This window comes from Cricetulus griseus, chromosome 5 (genome assembly GCF_003668045.3).
Source record: "Cricetulus griseus strain 17A/GY chromosome 5, alternate assembly CriGri-PICRH-1.0, whole genome shotgun sequence".
NCBI classification, from domain to species: domain Eukaryota; kingdom Metazoa; phylum Chordata; class Mammalia; order Rodentia; family Cricetidae; genus Cricetulus; species Cricetulus griseus.
This window is the reverse complement of record NC_048598.1, coordinates 99,858,480-99,881,404: the sequence shown is the minus strand read 5'-3', so window position 1 is coordinate 99,881,404 and position 22,925 is coordinate 99,858,480. Positions and strand designations below refer to the sequence as shown.

The window sequence follows — 22,925 nt, the reverse complement described above, 5'->3', positions numbered from 1 at the left end:
AGCCCTGATGAGTTGTGCCTTTGTTGATTTTAATTGGTGGCCTTATCCATAATAAGTCAAATCTGAGAGGAGAATGCCTTTTTTGGAGTTTGTTAAGTCTTATTAATGAATCATTAAATCTGAAGGTGGTCTTAATGACCTCAACACAAAAGCCACAAATCACTTTATCACAAGAAATAATAGGTATTTTTTAACCCTTGTCAACTCCACCACTCCTTAAGAACATAAAGAATATGAATTGATCTTTCTTGTTGAATTTGAAGATTTCCCTCCCCCAGTTCTAAGTGTCCCCTTCCCCTTTTTCCTCACACCCATCCTTCAAGTTCTCATCATACACTCAGAGATGAACAGAGACCTTTGTGATGATGAAATGTCCTTTTCAGTTTGACAGGACTGAAACAAGTGCCTAGAAAATTCATAAAGCACACGTCTGTGTGTCAGTGAGGGCATTGTCAGGGATGATTACATCATGAGGTCTCTGACCAAATGAACAGACCAGTCCCTTGATGGTTCCATAATATGATGGCTGTATTGGAAAGTGGTGAAAAGTAGGAGTATCATTGAAGAAGTAGTTGCAGGTAGGGTGTGTCTTGGAGAGCTGTGTCCTGCCCTGGTTACTTCCCATTTCTCATGTCTCTGCTTATTGATCACCATGAAGTGAGCTGCTCTTCTCTACCATGCCTTCCCGCTATGGTGAACTAAGCCCTTTATAACCATGGCCAAAATAACCCTTCCCTCCCTTAGGTTGTTCTTGTATGTGGAGCACACAAATGCAACAGTGATGCATATACCTTGGAAACCTTTCATTCCTTTTCTTTTATCCCACCAGCTCCCAGAGAAGCCACACAAAACATGTATTTCAACCCACAGTCAGTTGGGCAACAAATTGTCCCCAGGACTCCCCTCCCAGTCCCTTCCCTCCTCCCTGGGCAGAGAGCTGGAAGCATCTCACATGACGCTCTCATTACCTCCCCGACCCCTTGATGCCCCCTTTTCTTGTGCCATGAGTGACTTATAAGGCTTCCCCAGGCTGGGAAGGGTCAGCTCAGCCTCCTGCAGCTCCAGCTCCCGTTGGGACAAATGCTCAATGACAGCCGCTCCAATTGAGTCTCCAAGTACATTAGTCATCGTACGAAGCCGGTCACTGGTGAAGGATAGATAGATTAATGGGGGGGGGGCTGAAAGCTCCTTTGAGAACCAAGGGCAGACTAGGAGGGCTTCCAAGCCAATTCACAACCACATGACCTTGAATAGGCCCCACTTTTCCTCTGTTTTCTTTCCTAACATCATCATCCCTGAAATTCCCAGATCTAGTCTTTGATTTATGACTCTTGTTTCTAAATACATGGACTTGGAGAAGATTAGATATGGGAGTCTGATGCAGACAGTTAGACATTAGGATTTGATATAGACTATTGGATGTTGGGGTCTGATGCAGACGGTTATACATGAGCATCTGATACAGACAGTTAGGCACAAGTGTCTAGTGCAGACTATGAGACATGAATGTTTGATATAGACTGTTTGACATGAGTCTATGTAGGTGTAGGGCAGGCTGGGGACTTGTTCAAATGGAACTTTAGTCCTTCTGTACAAATGGGACTTAGTCTTGCTCACATCTCCCATGTGTGGATGAAAAGCAACAGTTTATGTAACTTGCATGTTATAAAAAAATGAAATGAGAAAGGGAGGGGACAGTGAAAGGAGGTAGTGATGCAGGATGGAAAAAGGGGAAGGAAGGAAGGAAGGAAGGAAGGAAGGAAGGAAGGAAGGAAGGGAGGGAGGGAGGGAGGGAGGGAGGGAAGGAAGGAGAAAAGGAGGGAGAACGGAAGAGAAGGGCAGAAGGAATGGGAAGGAAGGAAAGAAAGGAAGAGAGGGAAAGAGAGAGCAAGAAAGGAGGGGGAAGCATGGGGATTAGGGAGTGGCTCATCCCTGATGAACTGATGGATTAGGACTCCTTGTTTTCAGGTACACACCCTGTCAGGAGCCTGCTGAGCTCCATGGCATAGTCCAACACGAAGACACACAAACATCTCTGCTGTAACTCAGTGGGTCACAAACAAAGAACATGAAGGGGGGGTTGCAGGGAGGAAGGCTGATGGGGTGGGAAGGAGTTAAGAGAGAGTGGGGGGAGTGACCGGGAAGCATTGCATGCATGTGTGGAGCTGTCAAAGAACAACAAGAGGAAGGAGAGAAGACAGAGAAAATGTGCCTAAGCACTTAGCTTATAAATCCACCAAAATTCTTTTGCCCATCATCACAGGTGATTTTATAAGCCAATTCTTCACTATTTAATGCAGCAAATTCTTTAGAATTCTTCAAAAATTCTTTAGAATTAACACTGTCACTAAGGAAAAATCTTTTAAAATGTTGAGCTTAAAAATATATATACTTGAAAACCTTTGCATGATTCTGTCTGAAATGGACTAGAGGAGTGAGCTGGCCAATGGATGGAGACCTCCTTTTTGGAATCCTCACTCCACATCCCAAAGATGAAATATCTATGGGCTTGGAGTCCAGGGTAATCACTAGCAGAGCATCCCAATGCCTCCCTTGCCCCCAACACCCTACAACTCTCTCCTTGCGGAATCCTTCAGGAAAAGGTTATGAGAAGAAATAGGCCCAGGTCCAAAGCACACTTACAGGAACCAATCCACAGCTATGATCAGCGTGATGTCCTCTGTGGGCAGGCCGACGGATGTGAGCACAATCACCATGGTGACCAGTCCTGCCTGGGGGATGCCAGCTGCTCCTACACTGGCAGCTGTGGCTGTGATGCTACAAATGGGAAGAGTTGGGGATCCAGACAGAAAGAGAGAACAGAAGATTGGAGGATCAGGCAGGAAAGGGCGTCTTAAGTAAATTCCAACACAGAAAGTAAAATACTGCATGAGCTTGCTTTGGCTGTGAAATTAAATAAAATAAATAATTTAATTCATTAAATAAATTAATTAATGAATTAAATTAAAAAGTTGAAGTCACAGATGCAATAAGCAGAAACCATGATGATGCTGGGCAGAAGGGCTGAGAGACAGATCTGTCCAAGCATCCAAGATGTCTAGACCCCACATGACTGGGTTCTGGGAATCTAATGTGCAGTCAAGGGTGTGACTATCATACTGTGTTTCTAGTCTGTTCTCACCATCAACAAAGAGAAAGAGAAGGAGGGAGGGAGAGGAGAACAGAAGGACAGGCAGGGAGGGGGGAAGGAAAAGAGAAGGGGGAGAGACTACAGAGGGAGGAAGGAGGGAGAGGAAAAGAAGGGAGGGGATGGGAGAACATAGGGATCAGAAGAGGAGGTGGGAAGGGACAGGAGGACAGGAGGGACAGAGTGACAAATAAGAGAGGAGATGAGAAAATGAGAGGGAAGCGGAAAGGAGACAAGACACAGGCAACAGGAGGGAGAATGGAGGGAAGGGAACTTTAGGAGATAAATATAAAAATCAGCCTGGCTGTGGCCATCATTTTGCAGAGTGCACATATAGCAAATAATCATGAAATACACCATAAAATATGCAACTTTTGTCAGCTATCATTCAAGAAAGATGTGGCTGGAAAAAGACAGAGTTATTTTTTAAGAGGGCAAATACAACTTACCACATTGCGTGTGAAGGCATTCTGGCCCACCTTGGTTTTAGAGCCTATTTCTTTCTTGATTTTTTTTAAAGTTGTCTGTTTTCTTAATTTTATATGTATGAATGTTTTCCTGTGTGCATGTTGTACACTGCATATGTGCCTGGTGGCCATGGAGTCCACAAAAGAGAATTGGGTCCCCTAGACCTGGGGTGATAAACTGTTGTAAGCCACTATGTAGGTAGTGGGAGCTGAACCCAAACCTCTACAAGAGCAGCAAGTGCTCTTAACCACTGAGCTGTCTCTCCAGCCCACTAGAGACCATTTCTTGGTCAGATAATCTTTTTTTAAAAAATTAAAGAGGGAACGGTCTACCTCAGTGGTAGAGCACCTGTCTAGCATGTACAAAGTCTTGTTTCCACTTCTAGTCCACAAGTTAATATGAAATTGAAGGTAGGGGCCAATAGGTCACAGGTGGCCTATGTCAAAACTCCAACATCAACTCCAAATGTCCAGAAAGATGTAGTATGCATTGCAAAGGCCACTAAGCTTCCCAGAAAGGGCAGTAGTGCCTTCCAGATACCAGCTCTCCCCCCAGTAGTTTAGGAACCCTTTCTAGAGTCTATAGCCATATACATAGAACAAGGGGAGATGATTAGCCCAGAGGACAGCTCTGTGAGAATGGTGGTTGAGCAAATGCTCAGACTGGCATCAAAGAATGAGAGAGGACTCCATTCATGAGCCTTATACCTTGCACATGAGCTCAGAGCCTCTCCTGCCTCATCAGGAGAATGACAGATATATGCCTATCTTCTCATTGTGAGCAGCAAACAGCCAAGGACAGTGTACACACACACGTGTGTGTGTGTGTGTGTGTGTGTGTGTGTGTGTGTGTGTGTGCGCGCGCGCGCACGCGCGCATGTGTAAATCAGGAGAGTTTTATTTCAGCTCACACTTCCAGATTACAGTCCATCGTTGTAGAGAAGTCAAGGCAGAACTTGAAACAGTAAGCCACAACACATCCACAGTGGAGAGCACAGAAAGAAAGTGTGCATGCCAACAGGTCAGCTCTGTCTCTATTTTTAAACTCAGGACCCATACCGAGGAAACAAGTACTTCCAACTTTTAAACTAAGCCTCCCTGCATTAATTCAAATAATCAAATTGGTCTCCCACAGACATGCCCAAAGGCCAAGCTGATCTATACCAACCCTTACTGGGATTCTCTGATCAGGTGATTCCAGATTCTGCCAAGTGGACAATTAAAACAAACCACCACCACATCACTAGCCTGGGAAAAGACTCCAATCAAAAATGAAGCACAGGGACCTGAGAGATGGCTCAGTGGGTGACGATGCTGTGCTGCCAGGGCTGACAGCCTGAGTTCACTCACCAGGACCCACAGAACAGAAGAGGAAAACTGAATCCTGTGGGTGGTCCTCTGACCTTCACATGTGCATTGCGGCACACACACACACACACACACACACACACACACACACACACACACACACCAATAATTAATGTAATTTTAAACTCTTTAAAACCAAGGAGAGATGAGCTGGAGAGATGGTTCAGCAGTTAACAGCACTTACTGATCTTGCAGAAGACCCAAGTTCTATTCCTAGAACCCATGTCCATGTCCACGGAACTTGAAGCCTTCTTCTGACCTTAGAGAGCACCTTCACACATGTATCGAACACAGACTTGGCAGGCACACATACATATACGAGAACTAGAAGAAATGCTAAGTGTAGTTTCTGCTGGACACGTATCACACTCATGCCCTTACTAGGCATGGCAGCACATGCTACAATCTCAGCTACTCAACTAGGCCAGCCATCTCAGAAAGAGGGGGTAGAGGGAGGGAAACAAAGATCATAAGTCAAACCATCTTAAGTCAGGATAAATCTACAGTAGAAATTTCCAATGAAGAAAATACTTTCCTTCAGTTTACATTTTCTTTCTTGTATAACAGGCAGACAATAAGCAACATGGGTGAGAAAAATCACCCATGGAGACAAATGCTACTGAGCATCCCTATATCCTTCATCCAAAATACTGGAAACCATAGATGTTTCATAGGTTGCTTTTTTTCTTCAGATTCTGGGTATTTGCATATACATAATTATATATCTTAGGTAGAAATGAGATGTAACTATAAACAAGAAATTTGTCTGTAGGCCTTGTATACACAGCCTATCCTATCCAGCTGATGACATCATGGTCTCACCTGATTGTGGTGATCTGGCCCAGGTTGAGCTCATAGTTGTTGACTTGAGCAATAAAGATGGCTGCCAAGGCCTCGTAGAGTGCAGTACCATCCATGTTGACAGTAGCCCCCACAGGCAGCACGAACCTGGTGATGCGTCGGTCCACGCCCAGGCCCTCCTCCAGGCAGCGGAAAGTGATAGGCAGGGTTGCAGAGCTGGGGGAAGAGAGCTCAGGAGGCTGAGAATAGGGAGTTGAAGGATGGGACAGGGCAGTGGCAGCAATGGACCAAAGAAGGGCTTCCCTCGAGCACATGGAGACCTGGTTGGAATTTGAGCAAGGAGTAGAAAGTGGGATGACAATTGTGTGTGGGGAAGTGGGACTCCTGATGCAGAGAGAACTCAGTGGTAGGAATCCCCCAACATCTTGTCTCTTGACCCATCCATATCAAGAGTTTATGCCAGGCCAGCCCAAGCAGCTAACCTTCCACACCAAAGCCTAAACATGATGGGTAACTTTAACTGTCAACTCCAATCAGGGACTACCTGGGAAGAGAGTCTTGATGATGGCTTACTATATTTGATCATCCTATGGGAATTTCCTTTTTTCTTTTTTTTTTTTGAGATGGGTTTCTCTGTGCAGCCTTGGCTGTCCTGGAACTCACTCTGTAAACCAGGCTGGCCTCCAACTCACAGAGATCCACCTGACTCTGCCTCCCAAGTGCTGGGATTAAAGGCACGTGCCACCACCAACCAGCTCTTAGAATTAAATTTGGGGATTGTCTTAACTAATTGATATAAGAAGGCCCAGCCCACTGTGGGTGGTACTACTCCCTAGGCAGGAGGTCCTAAACTATTTAAAAGTGAAGAAACTGAGTTAAGCATAAGCAAGCAAGCAGCAAGCATGCATTTATTCTCTGTGCCTCGGTGTGATGTGACTAGCTGCCTGTTTTGATTTCCCCACAGTAGTGGGCTGTAACCTGGAATTATAAGCCAAATAAATCTTCCCAAATTTGCCTTTACTGGGGTATTTTACCACAGCAACAGAAATGAAACTAGAACAGTAAAAACAGAGTGCTTATATGCACAAGGAACAACCCCATCCATCTACAGGAGCCCTAGGTCTCTCCCCAGCCACTTCACAGAGTGTGCTTTCAATTAAGTGGCAACTTCAGTGAAAGAGTAGGCATCTCATCTGGGATCACTTTGTCTGCAAGAACTGACCCTGTGTGGCCAGCTTTGTGCCATGAGACTTAGAGCTTGGACCTAGACATTGCCTACTATGAAGAACCCAACTCTACTTCAGCCTTTCCCAAGCATCAAGCATCAGAAATAGCACTGGGTGGAGTGGGAAGGGGAACTGACTAGCTCCATAGTGATCAGATTAGTTTAATTCTGGGTACAGTAGTATCAGTCCTATTTAGCCACAAATCAAAAATCAAAAGGCACATTCTCCAATCACCATGAGAACAATAAAAATATTTTCTCCTGTTTGGCTCTTGGAATACTTTCTCAAACTGATTTGAATTTGGATGATGAAATATAAGGGAGATCACTTTATTAACCCCCTAAAAGCACAAATAGGAAAAGAAAGCCTAAGAAGCCAAGATTCTCTGATCTTGTGGTACTCCCGCAGTACTATCTTAAACTCAGAATTGGCATCTGGTTCTCCTTATAAACTGGAGAAACAAAAGAGAAGGTTAGGAGTGTCATCTGAGGACAAAGGCCATATCCCCAAGTATAGGCCACCTACAGAGAGCCTCAAGAGTCCCCTAATACTATTGTACTACCAGAAGAGGTGTTTGGGAGGTGGAGAGGAGGCTACCTAATGGAACCCATGACGGATGAAGAATGGACCCAGGGAGAGTTCGGGGAAAGGCCATACCTGGAAGAGGTACCCATGGCCGTGATGAGGGCCTGTAGCATGCCCCCAATGAATGGGAAGGGGTTCCGATGGGTGACGAGGAAGTAGATGAGGGGCAACACGCCACCAGCATGGAGGAATAAGCCAACGATGACGGTCAGGGTATACATGCCCAGCTGACCTCCAAGGACCGCCATGTCTTCCATTTCCAGAATCTTCCCAGCAATCAGGAACAGGATGCCCACTGGTGCATACCTGGACAAGGCACATATTTATTAGGGTGACCTTCCTCATAGGTCTGGAGTGTCCTACCATGCAACCTCAACTCCACACCAACCCTTCCCAAGCATCAAAGCCAGCACTGAGACATTGGGAAAATGACCCTGTGGTTATGGGTACTTGCTGTTTGATGATGAAAACCTGATTTTGGATACCACCATCCATATTGGACAGCTCAAAAACACCTCTAACTCCAGCTCCAAGGGCTATGGTGCCACTCTTTGATCTCTGTGGGCACCCACAGACACATCTGCACATCTGCTCACACATCCACACACATAAATAAAATAAAATAGTTTTTAAATAGCACTGGTGCTAGGGCTTGCTTCCAAAACACTGCCCCCCAAGGCTCACATGTTGAAGGCTTCGCCCTAAGTAGGTCAGTGTTCTGAGATGGGGCCTGTGTAACCTCTGCTATGAATTATCCCTTGATGGATTCATAGCTGAATGAGCTATTGGGAGTAAACTGTAGGAAGGGCCTAGTTGAAGAAAGTAGGTCACTAGGGGGTGTACCCTTGAAGGATATGCTTTCTCCCCAATCCCTTGCTCTCTCCCTATCTTTTTCCTAATGCAGTGAAATTGGCAGCTTCATTGGCTGTATCCATTCACCATCATGGCCCAGAAGCAATGGAGCCAGCCAACCGTCTACTAAAACCTGCAAAGCTGTGAGGCAAAAAATAAACCTGTCCTCATTTAAGTTGGTTTTCGTGCACATTTTTCCATAGCAACACAAAGCTAATAAACACAATCAGAGTCTATGAATGTACCCACCTCCCTCCGGTCACCCCACAGCTCATCTGATCATCAAGAAAGTTCCTACAACACCATAACATGCAGCTGCTGGGATCTTTAGCTCATTTCCTCATTCAAGGCCCTTCCAACTCAACTCCAAATGACTTTTTCCTTCAGAATCCTTTCCTTAGGCATTGCAAAGTGTGGTGGTTTGAAAGAAACCCCATAGGCTCATAGGGAGTGGTACTATTATATGCGGTCTTGTTGGAGGAAGTGTATCACTGGGGGTGGGCTTTGAGGTTTCAGATGCTCAATCCAGGCCTAGTGTGTTTCTCTCTTCCTGCTGCCTGCTAGTACAGGTGCAGAACTCTCAGCTCCTTCTCCAGCACCATGTCAACTTGCATGCCACCACACTTCCTGCCATAATGAAAATGAACTATTCCACTGAACTGTAAGCCAGCCCTAATTAAATGTTTTCCTTTTAAGAGTTGCCATGGTCAGGATGTCTCTTCCCTGCAAAAGAAACCCTAAGACACCCTATCTCTTGTCTTCTAAACTTCCATAAATTGTTCTTTGTGCTAATTCGTTTGATCTGTCAACTTGACACAACCTAAAATCAACTGAAAAGAAAGGTTCAATAAGGAATTATCTAGATCAGGTTGGCCTGTGGGCATGTCCTTGGGAGACTGTTTTAATTGCCCTTAATTATGGTCAGCTCCATTTAATGGGCTTGACCCTGGACTGTATAGGAGTAAGGGAAGCTAGCTGAGACAAAGCAAGCAAACAAGCAAGCAATCAGGGATTCATGCATTGATTCTCTCTAGACTGTGATGTGATGTTTTAAATTCCTGTCTTGTCTTCTCTACAACAATGGAAACGTGAGGCTATAAATAACCCCTTTGCTGCTTTATGTCAGAATTTTATCCCAGCAACCAAAGTGAAGCTAGAATACTCATTGTACAAACACTCGGGGTCTCTCGGGCTTTGCCTGTTTTCTTCCTTGTTTTTGATGTCCCTCGGTCCTCTTCCTGTACGGTTGGGTTCTTCCTCAGCTTTCACGCCCAGCTGCATGTCTCACTCCTCCTCTTCCCAGCCAGCATCCACTGCACAGGCATCCATCCCCTGCTGCTGAATTTCACCACAGCACCTTCTGCTTTGTGTTACATATCTGCGCTCTACATCTGTCTCCTCCTAGATTCTACAAACCTCTTCAAGATAAAGTAGGAATTCAGCACATCTCTGTGTTTCAAGACTGGGGAAACACCTGCTAGATGAATTATCTAGTGAAGGAGTGAAAGGATTTTGAGAAAAGGTCTAGGGATATGGCTCAGTGGTTAAAACACTTATCATGTAAACATGGGGACCAGGGTTTGAAACCTCCAAAGCCCATCCGATGCTGGGCAGGCACCGAAGCAAGTGCCTGGACTTCCAGCCTCAAAAGCTGAAGTCAGGGGATCCCTTAGAGCAATTTGGCTAGCATGATGAGCTCTGGGTTTGACTGAGAAATCCTTCCTTAATGAATAAGGTGGAAAAGATGTAGAAAATTATTCCCAATATCCCCCTTGGGCCACCTCACACATACTCACCCCAACTCATGCAAAAATAACATACATCCACAGGCACATCACACCACACCCAAATGTAGAAAGGAAAATAAGAAAACCTAAGTAAGTATAAATGAACAGATAAATGGAAAATCTGAAGGAGTAAATGAGAGAATGGCAAATGCATAAAAACAGGTCTGGGAATGAATCCAAGTAGATTGGTTTAAATGAGTAAACAAAGAAATTCACTCAGTGTCTTAACTAAGGGGGTTAAGACTGCAGTGCAGTGTCACAGCGATTGCCTTGCTTATTCAAGGCCTTGGTTCCATCCTGAGCATCATGTATAAAAGACTGCTATTTAGGAAACTGAAGGTACAGCTCAGTGGTAGAGTGATTGATTATCTAGTATACGTAAGGTCTTGGTTCAACCCTAGCACTTAAAAATAGCCAAAAAGGATGGCCTCACGTGTTCTGCCAAGCCTGATGGCCTGAGGTGGATCCTGAAATCCACATGGTAGGAGGAAAGAACTAACTCCCACAATTTTCTCCTCTTATCTCTATCTCCTCATGTATGCTCTGGCATGCATACCCATACACATATATTCAGACTAGATAGATAGAGAGATAGAGAGATAGGTGATAGATGCAATAAAGTAATAATAATTGTGAAATAATTTAACTACTGAACAGATTTATCAGTGAATAGCTAGATGAATAAGTGATTTAACTGATAAATAGAAGAACAGATTAACAAACTGTTAGGATAAAGCAATTGGTGAACGGTGGCGAATTCCATGACAGGCGAGGGTGACCCAGGCGGGAGGAAGGGAGGGGACAACTTGGACAAACAAGCCAGGCAGATAGAGCTTAAGTGAGAAGTTTTATTAGAAAGGGAAAGAGGGAAGGAAAAAGAAAAGAGGTAAAGTGGCAGAGAGACAGAGAGAGGACAGAAGAGAAGAGGGAGACAGGAAAAGTCCTGTCTACCCCAGGGGAACAGTAGGAAAGATAAGAGAGAAAAAGGCGGGAAAGAGTGGTGAAAGAGAGAGCAAGTGGACAGAGGTCTTTCTTTTAAAAGGGTCCTTTGCACCTGGGCTGACCAGGGCACTGCCTGGGTGCATTCTGCCAGGTGACAGGGGCAGGCCAGCTTAATGCCTGAATCCTTACCCAGAAGATAAGTAAGTAAGCCAATGCTAGAAAAAATAAGAATAAATGAGTGCACAAAAGAAATAAATGAGCAAATGAGTGAATGAATGAATGAATGAGTCACTAAAAATCATTGCAGAAAAGAATGAGGATGTGAATTAATGAGTTGACAGTGAACTAACCAGTGCAGAAATGAGATGGTGCGTGACTGAAATCTCACTTTTCAGTAGGCTGATAAAAAAGCTGGCAGGGTCCAGACAATCCTGGAGTATTTAGAAAGACCTGTCTCAAAAACAATGCAATGAACTCATAGCAACTGTAGTCATCTGCACAAGATTGACACAAGGTCAAGCCAATCAACATTCCAACATGGAATGGGGCAGGACTCACAAGCCTTACCCTAGCTGAGAAACTGTTTTTGACAGTTAATGGCTGCTGAGGAAGGGAAACTCAATTTTCTGCATAGATGTGGCATCTTGTAGTTGCCCAAGATCAGTGGATGTGCCCTCATCCATGTTCATATATACAGCTCTAACTGGGATCAACAGAAGATATATATGAATGAGTACATATGGGGATATAAAGTTTGGAATGGGACATGAGAGTCTGAGAAAAGTTGGAGGGAGTGTGGATATTATCAAAACACTTGTAGACATGGGAAATTCTCTAAGAACACATTTTTATTACATAAAAATGAGGGGGTGACTTAGTATGTAGAAGAATGGCCATAGATGAACGGATCTCAATTATGAATGGATAGATGAGTTAATGACTTAATTAACTAATCACAGATGAATGAATCTGGCCAAATGTCTCCAATAGACCCATCTGCCCCATGGACCTCACCCCCAGGAACCATCACCAGCCACCCAAGCACAGGCACCCACCCACCAGGAACCATCGCCAGCCCCCAGGCACAGGCGCACACCCCCAGAACCATCACCAGCCCCCAGGCACAGGCGTGCACCCACCAGGAACCATCACCAGCCCCCCAGGCCAGGCGCCCACCCCCAGAACCATCACCAGACCCCAGGCACAGGCGCCCCACCCCCAGAACCATCACCAGCCCCCCAGGCACAGGCGCCCACCCCCAGAACCATCACCAGCCCCCCAGGGACAGACGCGCACCCACCACTCACCAGATAATAATGCCCACCAGCCTCATAATAGCCTCATTAAGACTGTCGAAGAAGTCCCTCAGGACTCGCCCTTTGTGCTTCATGCCACCAATGACCAGCCCAAAGGCCACGGAGAAGACCACTAGACCCAAGGCATTGATGCCATTGGCTGAGCCAGGCACAGGCACAGTCTCCTCAAAGCTTATCACCTCCTGCAGGGTGCCCAAGGCCCGAGTGACATTTTCCAGGATGCTGGTTTCATTCTCTACTGAAGATGGGGGAGACATGGAGGCTCCCAGCTCTGACCCATTTTCTGTCCTTACAATCGTCCTGGTTACCACTCGTGTGCTGTACTGTGTCTTAAACTGAAATGCAGAGAAATTGGGACCAGATTCAGCATGGTGGTTAACTCCACCGTAAAAAAATAAATAAAATCCCTAAGAATGGACGTGTTGCAAAAATAAAAACGGGGAGCTAGGCATGTGAGGCCCTATGCTCCATCCTTGGTGTTTGCATGAGTATTCATGCATGCACGCATGCGAGAGCGCGCACGCGCGCGCACACACACACACACACACACACACACACACACACACAAACACACTTTATTCATTACATTTTATTTATTTACTTTCTGTCTGTGGTTATGAATAGACATGGGTGTATGCTGTTGTGCACATGTGGAGGTCCTAGGATGAGTTGCAGACTCAACTCTCCACTTCTACAGTGTGGGGCCTGGGATCAAACTAAGTTTATCAGCTTTGGCTGAAAGCACCTATACCCCCTGAGCCTTCTTGTCTGTCACAGATTTGGATTTTATTTTTTTGGGGGGGGGGCTTTCAACTTGTATTTCTTTGAGTTACTTAATTCATTTCCTTGGTTACATATCCAACTGTGAACTTGCTGGGCTATAAGAGTAATTTACGTGTGTGTGTGTGTGTGTGTGTGTGTGTGTGTGTGTGTGTGTGTGTCTGCTTGTCTAATTGGCATGATTTGGCCATTTCACCATGTATATGTATTTCATATATATCTATACATCTTATGTTTATGTATAAATACATATTACATATAATAAATTATGTGTGTAAAATATATAAACATGCATTTTCACATATATTTTATGTATTATTTAATATATATTATATATAAATATCTGTATGTATATATATTTCAACGCCCCATAAAAACATACAGTGTATCCTCCTGTTGTATAACAGCTTCTTCTAAATTGGAAGATTCACTCCAGTAGGGAGCCAGAAGGTTCATGAAATTCAGGAAGTAAACAAACTTCACATGTGTGAGAAGCTTACGAGATTCGAAAAGGCCCTTCCTTGCCTTTAAGAAAGCATTAGATAACTGCTAGTGGAGGAGACTCTGACCTGCCAAACTGCCCAAAGGAGATTCCCAGACCTGGTGAGCTGCTTGCAAATTGCAGAGAGCTCCTTGGGGAACACAGCTTTGAATGGCTGTCACTAGTGCTGGGACAGGCTTTTCTGGTGGTCTGGAAGGAACCCCTCACCCATATGCCAATTAGAAAGACTGCCAAAAACTCATTGCTTCACCAAATTGGTGCAATCTTGACTTTGGTCTGTCATGGGGTGACAAACTTGTGAGTTTTGTCTCCCCCAAAAAAGTGTCGCACAAAACTTGGCATGTTTGAATTCTGTGTCCACAGACACAAGCAACCGTGGATTAAAAATACCAGGAGGGGCTGGAGAGATGGAGGAGCTGTTTTAAAGGGCCACAGCATTAAGAAGGTTGAGAACCACTGCAGAATAACAGCTGTCTGCGTATCATCTACATGTGTTAGCGCCCTGCATCATCAGGAGATATCATCTACAAATTCCACCTACTGATATAGGACACTTGAGCAGCAAAGATTCTGTGTGCAATCTTTGTTAACGCCAACGGATCATACTATTTTTGAATCTCAATTTTAAATTTTTTAATAAAACATACAACTAAAGAAATGAGTAACTGGACCAGCAAGATACTAGCTTATGGAAGGTAAAAGTGTCCATGGCACACATACATGATGACAATCTGAGTTATATCCTCAGGACCCATCGCAGGAGGAGAGCCAACCTCCAAAAGTTGTCATGTGAGCTCCACACCCACACCTGACATACATTCACACACACACACATACACACACTCTAATAATGATGATGATGATGATGATGATGATGATGATGATGATGATGATAATAATAATAATAATAATAATAATAAAACAAATTAGTTACTGACATTTGCCTAACATAAACAAGTCTTGGGCTTCATCCTCTTCACCAAGGAGAAAAAATGAGTAACTGAATAGTGAGAGCGTTAAAAACCAAAGCATGGAAGAAAGGATATATAGCTTGCATTTTATGTCTAGCCCTCAATAAAGAGGTTGCTAAACACCCCCTGCTGGCCAAATCCAGTCCACTACTTGCTTCTGTAAATAAAATTTTACTGGAAAGTCCTCTTCACGTGTTGCCTTTGGCTGCTTTTCTACTAACAGCCCCAGGTGATGCTCAGACAGATTTTAGGACATCTGCTGTCAGAAGTCCCTGAAGCCCTACCCCAACTTCGCAGCTTCCACGAGTCCCATACCCTGGCAACCCTTTGCATCACCATAATAGCTATGGGAAGTACACTTATTCTCCCAAAGTCCTCCCCAGGGCACCCACTCACTCTCAGGCCCTTCTTCCCACCCTTCTCCTTGGGAAGCAAGCTCCCTCCACCCTCCACCCTCCACCCTCCACCCTCCACCCTCCACTCTCCACTCCTCTTTGATCAAACCACATGTTTCGTCCTAACCTGTTTGAAGCAGGCCTCCACAAGGTTAGGTGGGAACATATTTCTGCACAAAAAAACATGAGAAAAGGGAAAGCAGTTAGACTTGGGAAGTCAGCCAAAGGTGATTACTGATAGCAATGGCAATAGTGGCAGCAGGCAATGTAGAAATGTATGGTGTGGGCCAAGTTCTGAGCAAAGCACCTGCCCTACGTCAGCTGGCATCAACCCTTACAATGACTCTAGAAATAAGTACTGTTACTATCCCTAGCTTCCAAACAAGGTAAGCAAAGGCCAGAGGACCCACAGAGCTGCTCAAAGGTGCAGATGTAACTTACCGAGGATTGACTATCGTTAGCCCCCCAAAAAAATGTCATGTTGGAATCTGATTGCCATAAAGGTGATGTTGGGATGTGGAGCCTTGGACCAAAGAGATATATAGATTAACAGGAAGTGGCATTGTTTTTGATACGCTTGATGGGCGATGTCCTTCTGTATATATGTTTCTCTTATTGGTTGATGAATAAAACATCGATTGGTCAATAGCCAGACAGGAAATATAGGTGAGGTTATGAAACAAAGAGAATTCTGGGGAGAGGAGGCAGGCAGAGGCCGCCGAGAGAGATGCCATGTAGGAAGATGGGATGTGCCAGGCATTCTCTGGTAAGATAAGGCCATGTAGAAATACATAGATTAGTATTATGGGTTAATACTTAAGAGAGAGCTAGCCAGTAAGCCGCCAACAATTTATAAATTAATATAGTATCTGTGTGCTTATTTGGGACTGAAGGGCAGCGGAACCTGACGGGACAGAAACCTCCATCTTTATACGCTTGCTCTGGCTAGCCATCATATGCTCTCTGCCATGTTGGATGCAGCTAGCTTGTCCTCACCAGATGCTGGTACCAAGTTCTTGGACATCCTACATCCCTGAATAATGAGCTAAATAATAAACCTTTGTCTTTGGGGTTTTTGGTTTTGTTTTTATTTTACAACTAACTAAGTTTCAAGTATACTTTTATTTAATTTTTAATACGTGTATTGGGGAGGTGCAGTGCCATGGTGTACATGTAAAGGGTAGACAACTTGTAGGAGTTGGTTCTTTCATTCCACCATGTGGGTCCCATCGGGTTATCAGGCCTGATGACAAGTGCCTCTACCCACTAAATCATCTCACTGGCCCTAAATTTTATTACACTTATTCAGGGATATGTGTGTTTGTGTGCATGTACGTGTGTGTGTGTGTGTGTGTGTGTGTGTGTGTGTGTGTGTGTGTGGACATGTATGCCACGGCGTGTATATGGAGGTAGGAAGACAAGCTGTGAGATTCTCCTTCCACCAGGTGGTCCAGAGGATCGAATTCAGGTGGTCAGGCTTGGCAGCAAATACTTTTGACCACTGAGCCATCTCATTGGCCTCAGCTATTGCAGAAAATACCTTAAGAGTTCCTAAACTCTCCCAACTCCAAGTCAGTACTATGGGGACAATATGGCTGGCTTTGCCACTAATATTGACAGGTGAAGTCTTGTTGGACTAGGAATCATTTGCTCACCACAGGAGGTTGGAAGAGCCTATCGAACAGCAGCTCCGCTTACTCAGTCCTGAGACACTACAACTGTGTCCTCTCCAGCCTCAGAGTGCAAAGATCATACCTAGATGTAGCTTTCTTGAGGATATGCAGGGCAGAAAGCGAGTTCCACAATAGCAACCAATAGTTGCTTCCTTTTCCAAACTAGATCCACCTTTCCCTGTGGTCTCTCATGGAAAGAGAGTCGTTGCGTGTGCATCTAGAAGTCTCAACAAAATGAGAGTGTCACCTGACCAGGTCCATGAAAGCATCAGCTGTTGGGACAGTCTCGATGCGGCCCTCACGGTGCAGCCCCTCCTTGGAGCCCTTCCCAGGATGGATGATGGTGACCATTAGGATCCCGATGAAAACCGCAATGACTGTGGTCACCATGTAGTACACAGCTGCCCGCATTCCCATCCTCCCTGTCGCCTTGTTGTCCAGGGATGCCATACCTAGAAGAGAGATAATGCAGTCTGTGCTACGGCACCCATCCTTGTTCCCTCCATCTGTCCCATTGCACATGCCTTAACTGAAGATGTCCACAGAGACCACGGGTCCACCTTCAAATGCTGATAGTTACCTATACAACCACTTCTATGCTATCACCAATAAATATTTTATCAGGTAAGATATAATTTGATTGCAGTTTTTTAGGTGAATAAAGGGGGCTGATGAGATAACTCAGTAGTTAAGAACACATACTGCTCTTACAGGGAGCCCAAGTTCCTTTAGCAGCACAAACGTTCGGGGGCTCACAACCACTTGAAACTCCAGCTCCAGGGTATCTGATGGCCCCTTCTGGGTACCTGCATTCATGTGCACATACCCATATAGACACATGAGTAAATAATAATAACTAAATATATAAAAGTTCTGTTTCACTTTGAAATAAAGCTGTACACTGTACAGGGTATACCCCATTATCTAGAGACGTTTTGAAGTACATGAGAGGAGAGGCAGAGGTCATCTGCAAACACTACATCATTTTACAGAAAGGGCTTCAGCGTCCTCAGGTATTGGTAACTATAGGGATTTTGGGATCAGTCCCCTGATGGTCCAACCAAGGGATGATTCATCTTTTGATTCTCAAGCTAAAAACAATTTTTAATGAAAATATTGTTCAAGAAATGAGTAACTGGGCCAGCACCCTAGACCTGACTGAAAACCAGTTCACTCACCACAATACACAGACTGAAGGGAACACACACACATGAGCACATACCATTCCAGTTTTTTATTCCAAATAACTCCACCAATCACAGTACCCCCCTTTACTCCAAGTCAACCTTTCAACTCCCACCCAACCCTCCCCTTATCCCTGTACCATAAATATCCCAAACACTGAAGTCTTCATCCCATGATGTAGCCCAACTCTCACCTCCCTTAAACCCACCTCTTTCTACATTCTTCCTGGGTACTGTTCATGCTGTACCTACATGTCCACTACCAGGCCAATGCCACCATCCAGCTGCTATGAGTTTGGGATACTAACAGCCTGCACTTTTTCCTTCTCCTAAGAATGATCCCCAGCAGAATGAGAGCTTCCTCCTCCAGAACGGCCCCAGAGTCAGCTACAGTCAATGACTGGCTGGCTCAGGGATTCGGATAAAGACAGAGCTGGGGATGAGGGACAACTCCATGATGCTGCTCACATTCAGAGACCCCACCCAGTGGGATCACACTGAGACACCAACCTTCTTCTAAACACACATCTTTGCTTAGCTCCTTTCCCCACCTGTCCTGCTTCTTCGCTTCCTCCTGAGTTTCTCCCTTGGTGATCTCTTGTGACCAGGGCCACATGTCAGGCTTGGCTTCTGAGAAGCCCAATCTAAGAAACCAGTGTTTTAAGCCTTGATCATCATTTCTGTCCCTAACCCAAGGGTTGTTATACACCACCTATGGGCTAAATTTTGTGCACTAAATAAAGTTTTATTGAAACACAACTCTGATGAGTAGTTTCAATTGTTAACACAATCTAGAAGCACTAGGAAGAGAGACTCAATGGGGGATTGTCTAGATCAGGTGGACCTGTGGTCATGTCTGTGAGGGTTTGTCCAGATTACACTATTGAAGGATGAAGGCCCACCTATTGTGTGCAGCACGGTTCCCTAGGCAAGGGATTTGGAACTGTGTACCTGTAGAGATGTTGTGTGGTAGTGTATTACTTATGATTTAATAAAGCCACTGGAGATCAAAATACAAAGCTAGTCACAGCCATAGAGTCAGACAATAGTGATACACACCTTTAATTCCAGCAGCCATACTAGTCAGCCATAGAAATAGGCAGAGGTGGCGCACACCTCTAATCCCAAGACTCAGGACAGAGTCCTGAGTGATCTTCGGCCACCCTGGGCTACACGAGAGTGAATCAATCTAGAGAGTAACAGAGCTCACGCCTTTAATCTCAGCACTAGGGAGGTGGAGACAGGAGTGATATGGCTGGGCAGAGAAAGGAGTATAAGACAGGAGGAGACAGGAGCTCAGGGCATTTGCTTCTGAGGGTCCATGGAGAGCATTGTCTTTGAGGATTCATGGAGACAGGACCACTATTTCAGCTTGGTAGAGGTAAGAGAAGTGGCTTGCCTGCTTTGCTTTTCTGATTTTCAGCTTGAACCCCAATATCTACCCCTGGGTTTTTATTATTCATGTTATAATGTTGCTTGATACAAATAAGCATGTGTCCATTTATTTTCTGCTCTTGGTTGTGGATGGGTTGTGATCTCCTTGAATGGTGGGATAAAACTTGGAATGGTGGGCTAAAATAAACTCTTTCTCCCCTAAGTTGCTTTATGTCAAGTGTTTTATTACAACATAAATGAAGCTAGGGCGACAGCCCGGCCCGCTTGTTGACATACTGCCTATAGGTGCTCTTCTACTCCAGCATCAGAACTGGAGCACTGCAATGAAGATCGGATGGCCCTTGACGCCACAAGCATTGACTATCTCAAAGGAACGGAGCTACACTCCCCATCCCCAGCCCCTTCCTTTCCTTTCTTCACTCTCCATCCTGACACCTCCATCCCCCTCACTCACCTCCTACATGGTCACCCACATCCCATCTCCTACTCATCTACCCCATGTCCTGGCTACTCTCCCTGCCCCTCTGTGACCTTTCTTCACCTCTGGATAGCCCTGACCTCTGGAACGATGGCATACAAGGAAGTTATTGGACTACACGGCTCATGTGGCAGCAGCTCCTAAGTGAGACCTGGGCACAGTCTGAGTTGATGAGTTGGGAAAGGGCTCCCATGGTTAGGGTAGCCCTGCCTCTTTTCTCACGTTTGGTCTCTGAATGGGCCCTGGAGATGCACGATGACTTGGGCTCTCACCTGTGACAAGACTGGAGACGATGAGGGGAAGCACCAGCATCTGTAGCATCCTCATGAGCAGCTCACCAGGAAAAGAGAAGTACTTGATCTGGCGGTAGGAGAGCTGGTATGGGCGCAAGGCGAATGCCAGGCTGACCCCTGGAGCCGGAAAGGAAGGGTTCATGGAATGGACTGTGGATCTCAACCCCAGGCAGGGTCCATCCATCCCAAAGACAGTATAATAGGGTGAGCAGTGAATATTCTATGAGGGTGTGCATTCATGTGCATGGATACATTTGTGCATGGGTACATATGTGTACTTGCACATATATGGATGTGGATATTTTACACATGCATGGGCATGTGTAAAAGGTTGTATGCATGACTATGTATATGTATGGGCATGCACATGGGTACTTTCATGGGCATGTGCGTGCTAGGAGGAAGTGTGCATTTGCATATGCATGGGTCTGCGTGTACATGGGTGTGTTCCTGGGTGTGTATGTGCATGAATGAGCGAGTGTGTGTGAGTATGTATGCACATTTGTGTGAGCACGGGTATGTGTGCACGATGTGCATTTGTGCGAATGGGTGTGTGTGTGTGCAGTTGTGCGCCATGGATATATGTGTGTATTGTGTTCATTTGTGTGTGCATAGGGTGTATGTACACTCATGCACGTATATGTGACAGTATACATTCAGTTGTGAGCATAAACATGTGGCTGAATATGTGGGCTCATATACAAAGATATGTACATGCATTTCTTGGGTCTGTCTATAAGTGTGACTCTTGTGTCTATGTTATCATTTTCAAACATGGAAGTCCATATGTAATTATGCTTCTAAGCATGGAGAAACCTAACAGAGGTGGCCCTGGTATCCTTGGACACCACACTGTCAAATTAATCAAGCAACATGGAAATTTTTAGGGGAAATATTGTTATCTGATGAAATCAGAAGGGGAGCTATTGGGGGAGAGGGAAGGGACCCCACAGTGGGGTACCTGGGTAAGAAGGGGTGAAGGAAAAAGAATATGACCAAAGCAGATTGGATATAGATATGAAGATGCCATAATGAAACCCATTCTTCCATACAACATACACATAATTTTAAGTTGCGTCTGTTAAACATAAAGAGATTTTTTTCTATTATCACTATTCCCTAGACAATGCAGTACAACAACTATTTACCTAGCAGTTAAGTTGCTTTAGATGTTACAAGTAACCTAGAGAGCAAGATAGCCACAGATCGTATACAAACACTATCCGCATTTTATTAAAAGGACTTGAGTATCCACAGATAACAAAAGCTTGTGAATAATCAAATCCCCGAATATCCAAATCAATAGACACTCACATTCCTTAAATAAATGGGGTAGTGTTTGCTGGACCCAATCTCCCAAAGGAGAGCTGCATATTTATAAACGTTTGCACAGTTTATGTGATTGCACCTCTAAATTCTGTACATTTGTAAGACATACTCATCCTTCTCTGTGTGTGGTCGTAAGGTGCATGTTTGCGCAGTGTACTTGCATGTGCACATCGCGTTCATACAGCTGTGCTTACCTATGTGTGTGCCCTCTCTCCCTGTGTCCTCTGAGGAACTGGGGACACGTGAGATGAGTGCACGGGGCGGGGGTGCGGTTAATAGAAGTCCCGCCTCCCAGAAGCAGAACTCACCAATGATCACTGCGCTGACTGTGAGCAGGATGAAGGCATTCCTGCGCAGGAAACGCCGCACGTGCTCTCGGGTCATGGTCTGAAGACGCAGGCGCGTGCGCAATGCTCTCTGCTGCAGACTGTCCTGCAGGCCCTGCAGACAGCCCACACCACCCATGCCGCTCTCTCTCAGGAACAGACTGTTGCCGTGGCTGCTCATCGCGTTTCTGCCGGGGACAGAGGAGACCAGGTCTGGTGAGGGAGGAGTCTGGGAAAGGAGTGGTAGGGTGGAGGGGTCGGCACTGCAGCTCAGAAGTCAGGGGAAGGGCGATGTTGAATCTGTCCCTGTCCACCTCGCTTGGCGTCCCTGCTCCGAATCGGATTCCATTTTTATCCTAGCACCAAAGAAGGTGGTTAGAGACAGGGTAGGAGAAACACACACACACACACACACACACACACACACACAGGGGAGGGAGGGAGGAGGAGGGAGGGAGGGAGGAGGGAGGGAGGGAGAGGGAGGGAGGGAGGGGGAGGAGGGAGGGAGGGAGGGAGGGAGGGAGATACTGCACACCTTTAAGGATTTCTGCCTCCAGCCTCCTCCTCACTGAGATCATCTCAAGCAACTGGGAACTGCTGCAGCTCTCAAACCAAAGAGCTAGGTCTTTGCTGAATGCCCATTGTGTAAGAGCTCTCGAAAGGGCACCTTTAGACTAGTCCCCCAACCACAATAGTTGGGCGTCCAGCCTGAAGACACCCATAGTCGACCCTTCACAAAGACAAAAATCAGCAAATGCCTGGCAAACAATGGCAGGCTGCCTTGTGTGCATGACCAGGAGAGCAACGTGGTAAGGGAGGTAAGGGAGGAATGGCTTGGGAAAGAAATGAGGACATTTCTAGTCCCAACTTGACTGATGTTCATGAACCTCCTTTGGGGTGAAACCTCAGACTGTGTTGCCTGTTTGACTTACTTTTTTCTAAGTTATCCAAAATGGGATGTTGTATTTTCCGTAATTTAAATAAAATGAATGTAAATATAAAACCTGTCCATCTGTCTACCAGCCAAACACTTGGAAGTTACAAGCCAGCTTAGAAACTGTGGTTTTCAACCCAACCTTTGAAAGCCCTGTAATATTGGCCCCTCTA

At 45.3% G+C, this 22,925-nt stretch overlaps 1 protein-coding gene across 1 annotated transcript; it reads right to left on the bottom strand.

The window, feature by feature from the left end:
* Positions 1-948: 948 nt before the first annotated feature.
* On the bottom strand, positions 949-21,999 carry Slc1a6 (solute carrier family 1 member 6). Its single transcript, XM_027419582.2, has 9 exons — positions 21,801-21,999; positions 20,143-20,280; positions 17,061-17,265; positions 15,268-15,310; positions 12,484-12,827; positions 7,668-7,901; positions 5,806-6,000; positions 2,644-2,778; positions 949-1,144 (listed from the first exon to the last, which is right to left on the bottom strand). The coding sequence occupies exons 1-9, from the start codon at positions 21,997-21,999 to the stop codon at positions 949-951; spliced, it is 1,689 nt and encodes a 562-aa protein (XP_027275383.1).
* Positions 22,000-22,925: the final 926 nt, after the last annotated feature.